Source organism: Vulpes lagopus, chromosome X, assembly GCF_018345385.1.
Source record: "Vulpes lagopus strain Blue_001 chromosome X, ASM1834538v1, whole genome shotgun sequence".
Taxonomy (NCBI): Eukaryota; Metazoa; Chordata; class Mammalia; order Carnivora; family Canidae; genus Vulpes; species Vulpes lagopus.
The window spans coordinates 90,143,451-90,155,656 of NC_054848.1; the positions used below are offsets into that span (position 1 = coordinate 90,143,451).

The 12,206-nt window shown below is 36.2% G+C and overlaps 1 protein-coding gene across 19 annotated transcripts in view; it reads right to left on the bottom strand.

The window, feature by feature from the left end:
- KLHL13 (kelch like family member 13) overlaps nt 1-12,206 on the bottom strand; it is a 221,912-nt gene that overhangs the window by 19,131 nt on the left and 190,575 nt on the right. For all 19 annotated transcript variants that reach the window (XM_041742184.1, XM_041742182.1, XM_041742176.1 and 16 more), the window contains 2 exons: nt 4,428-4,560; nt 3,687-3,883 (listed from right to left, as the gene is read on the bottom strand). In XM_041742184.1, the coding sequence (XP_041598118.1) occupies nt 3,687-3,883; nt 4,428-4,560 (330 nt within the window). The remainder of the gene's footprint in view (nt 1-3,686; nt 3,884-4,427; nt 4,561-12,206) is intronic.

Sequence of the window (12,206 nt, forward strand, 5' to 3'; positions counted from 1 at the left end):
TTTAGTTTAATAGCAAATTTTACCTACTCTGCTTTACAACCTTTGCTGTTATCCCTCTGCATGGTTCTCTTTTCCACAACTGGCAAGAAAGTAACATAGCAAGAACAAAAGCACCAGATCCCATAAACTATAATACTAATTAACACCTTAAGAGAAAAGCATTACTTCAAAAGATGGCAAAGTTGGGAGGGGAGTGGTTCTTGTTCTATGGAGCCTGAAGCTCTATTCTAGAACACTGGTGCTTCTACCACCTAAGGTGAGGGTGGCTTTACTATTGGATTTAAAAGTTATCATTCGAAACATCTGGGTGGTTCAGTGGTTGAGCGTCTGCCTTTGACTCAGGGCATGATCCTGGGGACCGGGATCAAGTCCCACATCGGGCTCCCTTCATGGAGCCTGCTTCTCCCTCTGCCTATGTCTCTGCCCCTCTCTCTCTGTCTCTCATGAAAAAATAAATAAAATATTAAAAAAAATTATTATCATTCAAGGGGAGCCTGGGTGGCTCAGTTGGTTAAGCATCCACCTCTTGACTTTGGCTCAGGTCATAATCCCAGGATCGTGGGATTGAGCCCTGAGTGGGGCTATGAGCCCAGTGGGGAGTCTGCTGGAGATCCTCTCCCTCTGCCCCTCCCCTCACTTGCACATTCTCTTCCAATCTCTCCATCTCAAATAAATGAATCTTTAAAGTTGTCATTTAAAACTAACATAAAAATACTTTGTGAGTTGTCTGCTGAGTCACATTTTATGTCCCACTGCTCCTCTTCAGCCACACAAATGATTAAGAATGGGATAGGCTATAGTTGTATTGGAAACTAACTTTTCTTTCTAAAAACTCAAACCCAAGTAGTGTTTTGGTTATGTAAAGTATAATCACACTGCATCATTAAAAACATAAACCTAGGGGCGCCTTGGGTGGCTCAGTCAGTTAAGTGTCTGCCTTTGGCCTCGGGTCATGATCTAGGGGTCCTGGAATCAAGCCCCATGTCAGGCTCCCTGCTTGCTTCTCCCTCTCCCTCTGCCTGCTGCTCCCCCTGCTTGTGCTCTCTCTGTGTCAAATAAATAAAATCTTTAAAAATAATTTTTAAAAAACCCATAAACCTAATTGCTCAAAACCTTTGGTTTAAGCACACAATCCTTAAAACATGAAATTGTTATATTTAAAAATTATCCATAAAACTTAGTTTGTGGGAGAACTCAAAACAAATCTACCTTTGAAAAATATATTATCTTTAAACTTCCAGTTCTTAGAAGTAGAAAAGATATCCAAGGGCTACTCCCCTGCCTGGTCCACTTAATTGATGAAAAGGAAAGAGGAAATAGAGTAAGGCTGAACATTTAACTAAGAAATGGAACACACGAAAGAAGCAGATGGGAAAAGGTGGATTTTATGTAATCTTTACACCAATAATCTGCAACTGTTCTAAAAAATTATCATGGATTCCAAGATGGAATATTTCCACCATAAAATTACACAGACTCCTCAGCAAACAGGGTGAAAGACAGGTAAATAGAATGGTGCTAAGAAAAGAGGTGTTTCCTTAGAGCTCACAGAATGTTTTAAACCAAGAGAGGCAGAAGTAAACTATACCACAGGTAAGCTTTGTCAGAGACAAGCCTCTTCTCCATTAGAAATGGGTTTTAGGATGTCTGTAGAGGATACTAGAAATGAAGAATATAATCTTTAAGACAATATTAAGTGTTCATAAAAATGAAGACATTTCAAACAGCTAAAGCACACAGTAAAATAAATTTTTCAAATAGGTTAAAGAGCCAACATCCTAGTTATAGAAAATTCGTCACTATTGCAAAATTACTGTGATGTCACCTTTAAATAAACTTGTTTTAGAGTTTTCTAGAAAACTGTTTTCTAATACTGTTACTTTGACAATTGTATGCTTTTATAACTTTTCATAAATCATGCTTTATTCCATTTGGCCCTTTTCTTTCAGGGAAAGTAAGAGATGACAGCCAATATCTAAAGTTATAAGTACTAAACTCTGGTATTAGAGAGGAGGTTGACAATAAATGCCTATTATTAATGACTAGTTCCAAAGAAATCACAACACTGTACCTAATTTGGCTCAGCACAAACATGTTGCAGAGATCAGTGTAAAGCAATGTCAGGAGTCTGTAACTGTAAGCATTAAGTGTCATTACTAAATTGATTATTGGACTTGATACATTTTAAAAATGCATTTAATTCAGTTCATCTTTTTCTTGAGATGAAGCTGTTATATGATGTCAGTGGCACAAAACTAGAGAAGAGATGCTTATAGGTCCTAAGGGGAAGGGCCTTGTGTGATCAAATTAAAATGAAATTTAGTACTCACATTCAGTAATGAGGACAAGCAGTATCATGGGAAATAAACAAACTTTGTGTGGGTTACTTATACAATAGTGAATTGGACAATACAAAACAATACTGTTTACACTGCCTTAAAGATTTCTGAAATATAACAGCTTAAAAGTTTATGATAATTGTGAGACAGTAGGATGAGTACTTTAAAATTGTAACACACAAACAAAACACATTTTCAACAGTCCAGTTAAATTAGCAGTTGGCTGACTTTGTAAGATAAGGAGTAGCTTATTAATAAAATCACTGAGGACATGTTCTCTTGAAATGTAGAGTTTTAAAAGTGGGGCTCCAGGGATCCCTGGGTGGCGCAGCGGTTTGGCACCTGCCTTTGGCCCAGGGCGCGATCCTGGAGACCCAGGATCGAATCCCACATCAGGCTCCCGGTGCATGGAGCCTGCTTCTCCCTCTGCCTATGTCTCTGCCTCTCTTTCTCTCTGTGACTATCATAAATAAATAAAAATTTTAAAAAAAGTGGGGCTCCAAGTTTAGCAAATGCAACTTTTAAAAAGCCTAATAGCAATTATTTACCAACATTACAACTGGCATGAGTTTAAATCAATTGTAGAGAAATGGATTATCCACTAATTTAATGCTAGAAAATATGTCAAAATTTCCTATTGCCATAATTTTCAGTCACAAAAGCAAGCTCTATAAGCTCTAGAAATCGTCTTGGCAATATTTCTTTCCTACCAAAGCATTTCATTTCCCAGAAGTCAAATTTATGGATCTCAAATAGGGCAGTGCCTTCAGGAACCACACGACTGCTAAGCAGTTCATTGATTAGTAAGTGTGCCCTTTCCTATCTATTAATAGAGGCTAAAAATGATTTAGTGGATGATGTGTTTCTATAGAATTAAGACTTTCACCTTCAAGTTGTCACATAGGTGTTACTACTTCTCAAGACCTACCTCCCATATTTAAGGCAGAAAAAAAATAACTTAGCCTAGTTTAAAAGACTTAGAGAAGTTCAGATTTTACTTTTCATGGAATTCCATTTAAGAAGTCTGCTTGCATAAAATCATTAGGGCAAATAAAACCAGATTAAAATATATAACATCAGTAAAAAAGTTAACATATATATCGTTATCAAGCACTATTACTGTCTGATATCATGCAATCACACAGAAGGCTTTTATGAAATGATTCTGTTCTGTGAAAATGCACCTGTACTGTTTTCCTCTCAACTTAGTTTCAGAACACATACTACCTAACACTTCTCTCTAATGGCCAAAGTTTCACATGCCTACATAACAAATTCATTAGTCTTTAAACAGGCTACATCAGACTATACTGCAGGAAAAGATCTGAAGATTTGAAAATGTCTTACCCCAGATATGAGAAATACTTTGCAGAAGTCCAAAACCGGCAGAATCTGTAGGAAACTGGCAGCTTCCAGTGTGTCTTGAAGGTTGTCCATGTTGAGAGAAAGCTTTGCAGTATAAATGAAATCAATAATTTTCCTTAAGCCGACTTTGCTCACACCATGAAGCTTAATGCACATTAAATCTTGTTCTTTCATTCCACCTTAAATAAAAAGACATTCAATTAAATGAGGGTGGATAATTAAGGTCAAACTCACTTCTGCTGCTAGTTAGATGCAATAAAATCAAGGAAAAGTTTTATTCTATGTAAGCATTTATGTCAGAGTTAGACTTCTGCACATTTTACAGTTAAAAGAGAGTACTTAAAAAGGAGTATCTCTATACTAATGGAAGTCGTATATAATGCAAGTGCCTCCAAAATGTTCTCCTGTCACTTCATATCTTTTGATGGATTAAAGATTGTCTAGTGGGACCCAGAGTCTCTGGCAGGGCATTCGGATATGTACCTGTAAAAGAGAAGTTGTGAAGTAAAAGTGGATAGAAGTATGAAAAAGGTACATCCATTTCCCAAATTTAAAAAGCGCTGCCTACAACCACACATGCTGGGTATATATTCCTTTTGAAACATTTCTTCTTATAAAGATACAGATCAAAAGAACTGAATTTCACTTTAGAAACAAAAACACATAAACATGTATTTTTCATATTGTTTTAATGTGGGTGCAGAATTTAGCAAGCCAACCTACCTGTGAACATAGCCTTGAAGTAATCACTAGCAGAGGCCATCATGACTCTATGCACAGGAAAGGCATCATCTGTGTCACCTGGCATCAGAGTCACATCACAAAGCAACCCTTCAAGTCGAAGCTGGTCAAAGCCCTACAACAAGAAGATGAATTAAGCCACTAACCAAGGTTAAATGGGTAGACACATTTCTACATGCTAAAATTCTGTTTATATATTAATGTGTGTGACATATTTAGAACATAAAACCAACAGAATAATTATGCAGAAGACTAAACTTGGTTTTGTTTGTTTTTGGGGGTTTTGTTTTGTTTTTCTTTTTGAGAAAGAAAGGTATAGAGAATCTGTGCTAATTGCAAGATAGGAGTTCTTTTCTACTAACTAGATTGTTCCATATCTTTGAGAATTAGGGATTGATTGTCTTAAATATCCTTATACTTGGTACATTGCTGCTGTCTAGCCAATTATCTTTCAGGTTTCAAGTCTGGAATTTAATTATCTTTGGCAAAAAAGAGCCCAGGTAGCTCCAACATGGCACATAATTGTCCCCAAATGCCTAAAGTGCAGTGGAGAATTAAAGGATGGCACCCACAATTCAGAGGATGGACAGAGCTCTTGTGAGAAGAGGGCCTATTGGTTAGCTCTTCCACCCTCCTATGATGATCCCAACCGATGACAAATAGGCAGTTGTTCCTTTGGTCTATTATTGGGAGAATGAACCATCTTAAGATGATAATAGTCTGGTAAAATGCACGAAAAGGAGACAAACTGAGGCTCAGGACTGAAGATTGTAGCAAGATTTACTCTCTAGTTTCTAAATGGTAATTATATTATTATTAGAAACCATGAAGATACTCATACAAATCACCTAATATATGTTGTAATGTAATAATGTAACACAACAAAATAGCAAGCATTCTACCCCTTTCACATTTTAATGACCCCAAATAAAACTTTTATTTAAAGTTGTGTTTCACGGATTTAAGAAGCAAAAGGCATGACATATTGAAGAATGTAGTTTTAGAAATATTGATCTTTCACATATGAATAATATAAATCTCAGTCTAAACATCTTATCATCATAATTTTTAAATTGCTTTTTAAAGAAAATGCTTGAATCTACAGAACTGGAACTTCAAAGAGATAATGTGATCCAGCCACTTTCTCTGTGGAAAGAGATATAAATATTTTTATTCCAAAAATATTTATACATTATACATATACTTTAAACAGGATTATATATCATATTTTTCTTTCTCTAACAGTGACTGACATATGTTTTTGTTCACAAATATCAAATCTTTCACAAATGCCTCTTTTCTTCTATAAACACAAACATTATATACCCCTACCCTTGATAGTTTCCATTTTCCATTGCTAAATGATCTCCAGCCTCTCTTATTTAGAAAAGTAAAGGTAAAAAGAGATGTCCATTTTAGGGGAATATTCTCATGCAAAGGCAAAAAGTCGCTTTTAGAGAATTCATATATGGAGTCTGAATTGCAATAAGGGGATTGCCTTTCAAAGGGAGACAAGCATTGGGTAGCATTGAAAATGACCACTGGGAAAGGGATGGGATGGTTAAGAAATTGATTGAGATGGAGGGAGCCATCAGATAGAAGAGTTGACGGACTAGCATGTTTGCACTTAATCTATGTTCAATTTATGTTCAACTAAGTGAGTGAACAAACAACTCTGATTTTACCAAGAAGCCACCACTTGGTATTTTAAAACCATATGGTCATGTTGAGCAGAACTTTAATTTTGGGACAAGCTAACTAGAAACCAGGAACTTGATTTGGGAAACTTCTTCCAATAATAAAACCAATGGTGCCTGTAGTGCTTCTTTGTACTAAACTGTAAAGGCTATGATGAGAGAAGAGGAATTGAACCAGGGTTTAGGGAGAAAAGGTGGACTCACGAGGGCTTGGCTTTTTTCTCCCTCAGGTAAATGGCAGGTTTTTAAAAAATTAAACATATGCTTGTTATAAAAATACAAGATATAAATTAAAAGCTAAAACTCCACCACTTCTACATGCAGGAAATAACTTACTGTTAACACTTTATTATATATACTTCCAAGGTCTCTTTCTATACATATGCATAATCTATCATTTGCTTGTACATATATAGGATTTTTAAAGTGGAATACTATACATATTGTGCATTTTTAAAAATCACTTTAGCACATAAAATAGACACCACTCAGTATAAACAAATCTACTTCATTTTCTTTTTAGTGGATGCATAATATTCCATCGTGGCAGCGTATCATTCATTATCCATCCATTCCTCTCTGGTTGGATACTTAGGTTGTCTCTCAACTTTTGCCATTATGAGCAATGCTGTAACAGACCTCCTTGTACATATACCTACTTGTGTGAGTAGATCTGTGGGAAGTATTCATAAAAGTGGAATTGTTGGTTTCAAGAACACATATTTTTAAAGTTTTAATAGCTACTGGCAAGTTAAAGCACATGGTTTGTCTTGGGAAATTGATTATACCTTGGGTACTGGCAAAAAAAAAAATGTTAAAATACCAATGAAGTGAGATTAGGTACTGTATGCCACCTTGCTTTATTTTTATTCATGAAAAATATTTCTGAATCTTCTCTAAGGTATATATAGATAATTATCTGTGCAAGGCAATCATGGCTTATTCTGTCAAAGCAGTGATTGTATCCAGTCAGTTATTCTCTTCCACTAAAAACAACAAAAGCCCAAGAGACAAATATTTGCTAGCCCTTCTGTCTTTAAAACACTCCTATAAGTAAAATAAATAAAATAAAATAAAATAAAATAAAATAAAATACTCCTATAAGTGCTTTACATGGGGAACTGAGTAATGTTAGTAGTCTCCACTCCTACTGCTTATTATTATTCCTTCTTTTTCTTTTTGAATAAAGGAATAGCTAATGCTTCCTATATCATTATCTGTGTCCTTTCTCATTTTGTCCATATTCTATTAAAACTGCTTGTTTAGGTATATACTCAATCCATTAAATCTGGACAGCTCAGCTAAGACACCAGGAGCTTTTACCCTCTTCACAAATCTGATCATTTTGCTTCCCTTTGCACTATCTTTAAAAAATCCCCTACCATTCCTCGGTATAATCTGGCATCCCCAAAGAAAGGAAGCTGAAGCCCCTAGAACTCTTTTCTTTTCTTTTCTTTTCTTTTCTTTTCTTTTCTTTTCTTTTCTTTTCTTTTCTTTTCTTTTCTTTTTTTCTTTCTTTTCTTTCTTTCTTTCTTTCTTTCTTTCTTTCTTCCTTCCTTCCTTCCTTCCTTCCTTCCTTCCTTCCTTCCTTCTCTTTTCTTTTCTTTTCTTTTCTTTTCTTTTCTTTTCTTTTCTTTTTCTTTTCTTTTCTTTTCTTCTTTTTGCCCCTAGACCACTTTCAATGCAGTCTGAGTATTTTTTATTCTAAGCTTAATTTATCTACCTTTGGCAAAGTGTCTGCTTCTGTGAGGTTTTGCATTTATTTTCACTGCATATGAAGTAGTTTCCCTTTCTGTATATTTCATAACCTTTACTTTCAAATGCAGAAATGAACAATCCCACCATCCAATTCCACATTTGCCAATTTTATTCCTGATTATTGCTATCTTTATCCAAATAAGATCTGTCAATTCAGATTGTTTTCATACAGATTCTAAATATCTTGTTTGCATGCTGTTATCTGTATATCCCAGCTCTAAAGAGAAAAAAACTAGGGCAGCCCTGGTGGCTCAGTGGTTTAGAGCTGTCTGCAGCCCAGGGTGTGATCCTGGAGACCTGGGATCGAGTCCCACATCAGGCTCCCTGCATGGGGTCTGCTTCTCCCTCTGCCTGTGTCTCTGCTTCTCTCTCTCCTCTCTGTGTATTCTCATGAAAAAATAAATAAAATATTTTTTAAAATAGAGAAAAAAACTAAAGTTCTTTCTACAACGTATTCTGTTGTAGAGAATACAGTCATTTCTCTAAACAACTTTTAAAAGAAGATGTGGGGGATCCCTGGGTGGCGCAGCGGTTTGGCGCCTGCCTTTGGCCCAGGGCGCGATCCTGGAGACCCGGGATCGAATCCCACGTCGGGCTCCCGGTGCATGGAGCCTGCTTCTCCCTCTGCCTGTGTCTCTGGCTCTGTCTCTCCTGTGTCTCTGGCTCTGTCTCTCCTTCTATCTCTCAAGAATAAATAAATAAAATCTTAAAAAAAAAATAAAAAAAAATAAAAGAAGATGTGGTTTATGTATACAATGGAATATTACTCAGCAATTAGAAACGACAAATACCCACCATTTGCTTCTACGTGGATGGAACTGGAGGGTATTATGCTGAGTGAAATAAGTCAATCGGAGAAGGACAAACAGTGTATGTTCTCATTCATTTGGGGAATATAAATAATAGTGAAAGGGAATATAAAGGAAGGGAAAAAAAATGTTGGGAAATATCAGGAAGGGAGACAGAACATAAAGACTCCTAACTCGGGGAAACGAACTAAGGGTGGTGGAAGGGGAGGAGGGCGGGTGTTGGAGGGGAATGGGTGACGGGCACTGAGGTGGACACTTGACGGGATGAGCACTGGGTGTTTTTCTGTATGTTGGTAAATTGAACACCAATAAAAATTAATTAAAAAATAAAAATAAAAAAAATAAAAATAAAAAAAATAAACAAATCATCAGGATATTCAACATTTCACTGCCATCTTGAAAATGCCACTAGATAAATAATAAAATCATAAAATACTTGGAAAAAAATAAAATAAAATCTAATCTTGTGAAGAATGAATACATTCAAAGAAAAGGGGAGGTTATTCTCCTTCACAATTCTCACCTGCCATCAGTATTATTTACCTTTTGCTTTCAGTCTTATAATAAATTCTTACCCTATTTAACACTAGAAAGACTCCCAAAGATGCCCTGATTGGGTACCTGGCTGGCTCAGTTGTCGGACTCTTGATGTCAGGGTTGTGAGTTTGAGCTCCAAGTTGGGTTAAAGATTACTTAAATAAATCTTTAAAAACTTAAAAAAAAAGATACCCTGTACACTTAAAATGTGTCCTTTTATTACAAAATCATTTTCTTCCACCAGATTTGTACTCATTCCCCTTGTCAGAATTCTATAAAGTCTGTTGTCTATTTCCATATGCTAGTTGACCAAACACAGATACAGCTCTGCCGTACACACAATTGTGCGAAGTTTCCACTGAATCTTTTAGAGTTTCTGTAAAATGGTTCCCATTGCTTTAATCTAAACTTCTTTCTGCCCCAATCCATATCTTAGTTCTCTATTTTTCTATTTCTTCTGGGCCTTGGGTTCCATTGATGCAGAGATTATGATCTGTTCTTGGTTTCTTTAATGTTTCCCTTTCCCCCTCCTATGAATCTCCCCACGTCTGTTGTTTTATTTTTCTTCGTCACATACTTTTGGGGAAAAAAACACCAGGCATTAAAAAAATGGTTTTACTGTTCCCTGTATTAAACTTAACCAATGTATCAAAACTTCAAATCTTAATAAGTAGAGGGAGGTACATCTGTAATACCCTGAAGGACTGAGCCAGTTTAAATGAGTTTGAAACATTGTTAAACGGTCACATTAAAACAGAAGGGGATACACATTGACATTACACAACTACAGTATAGAAACCATATGAGCTACAAATAATTACTATCAAAAGTTGGTTAGATGTCAATAGCTTTTACATTCAACGTAATGTCATTTTGAAAAAAGCTAGATTGGTAATTTGGGGTATATTAAAAAGCAATCTGATAAGCAAATCTTTCCATTAAATTCTGCACAAGAAGTAACTTACTCGCATATTATATCAGTTTTGATCAGTATAATTTTGAAAACGATGTGGGATGAAAAGGAAATGGATCTTGAGAAGAGCAATAAAGATTATTAATGGAAAATATGTTTTATGAACAAAGATAAAAGAACTCAAGAAAAGGTTAAGGAATGGGCTTGTTCTAATCTTCAAGTAAATGCAATGTATTTGATCAAAACAATACCATATCCATGTTTTCATGATACTGTTCATTTAATTCAGAGGACAGAGAAGGAACAGATGCATGTTTAAGGCAATAGAGATATATAGACAGGATATAAAAGTTTATATTAATTTGAATTAAACACTGCCCTGACTACATAACACTGCCTGGAGTCTAGAAACTTCTAATTGCTTTCTATCAGTGTTATAACACATTACAGAAATTGAAAGATTTTTTTTTGCTTTGTTTTGTTTTTTAAGATTTTAAGTAATCTCTATACCCAAAGTAGGGCTCAAAACCACAACCCTGAGATCAAGGGTCACAGGCTCTACCAACTGAGCCAGCCAGGTGCTCCTGGAATTTAAAGATTGTTTTAATCTGGCCCCAGCTCAACTGTTCACAACCTTATTTGTCATTATTTCCCTAAGTACTCTGACCCACTTAAGAGGGTTGTTGTCTAGACTGGCTCATTGGTAAAAACCAGGCTTACCTCTTCTCTAATATCTTTATTTATGCCACTATTTTTCACATAGAATATCCTCCCTCCTTTAAAGCCTAGTTCAAATTTGACCTCCGTTGTAGCGCTCTCTCTAACCAAATTTCCAAAATAATCAGGTACCTTTAATTGGAGTCTCACAATTTAGCATTTAATTACATCCTACAGATTTCTGTTTTCAGCAAAGCTCAAATAACAGGGACTGGATTTACTTTACCTCTTGAAACATCTTAAAACCAAGCAAAATATATGAAAAAAATAGTTTAAAACTGGATGCAAGAGAAGAATCTGTAAAAGATGAAAAGCAATTGTGATTGTTCTGGACTTTCCAAGACAGAGAGAGGTACAGGGAGTGGGAACCCAGGTGAAGCCCAGCATTCTTTTCTGGTGAATGTTGAGGGAGTTAAGGCAGCTAGGTTTGTAGGGCAGAACATAGGAGAAGAGATCTGCATAGAGAGAGGGCTATGGAGACAATAAATAAATAAATAAAATAAAGTAAAATAAAATGAAATAAAATAAAAATAGTCTCCCTCAAGTATTCAGTTGAGTACTGATAAATGTATTTGTCTGGAGAAAGAGCCACCCAGAAGGAGCACAAGAAACATTCCAAGGCTCACCAATGACTGAGCATAATTCATTCAAACCACCAGAATGGAAACCTTATAATTCTAGAGCCTTAAGTAGAGTACATATAAGTATTTGCCTCAGTTGGGAAAAAGTCTCCCCTAGAATAAATACTGTTCTGGTGCTACCCCACAAAGCTTAAAAGCTAATGAAAAATAGGTTAACAATAGCAAAAGAATTGAGGAAGGAAATCAGAATGCAAAGTATGACCAAATTGATGATGAGTCCTCCACCCTACCCCCTACTTTTCCCCCCAGTATATCCCAACCTGGAGTTAAGGTGCCATATCACCTGGAGGCAGTCATCTGGGAGCAGACAGAGAAAACTCCTAAAGCTCAGAGTGAGTAGAGAAAATCCATTTTACTTTTATTTTCCTATGCCCTTTTGAGTACCAATCTCTAGGCAATTCCAAGGCAGTGGGAGTGGCAACACTGACAATGGGGGTGGCAAATGCCTAAACCTGAGGGAGAGGAAGCTTCCTCTTTGATCAGAGGACCTGTGATCATTTCTCTACAATAAATACCTCTCTGTATTTGGACCAGGACATGGGTTCAGTCACAGTCAGTGCATGGCAGAGCAGGATAAATAAAACCCAGCTTTCAGGCCAGAGTACCAAGAGAGGCCTAGAAAACTGGACAGTACTGGGTAGATGGTCAAGATGAAGGACCAAGAAAAAGAGATCCCAAAAAATTCCTAC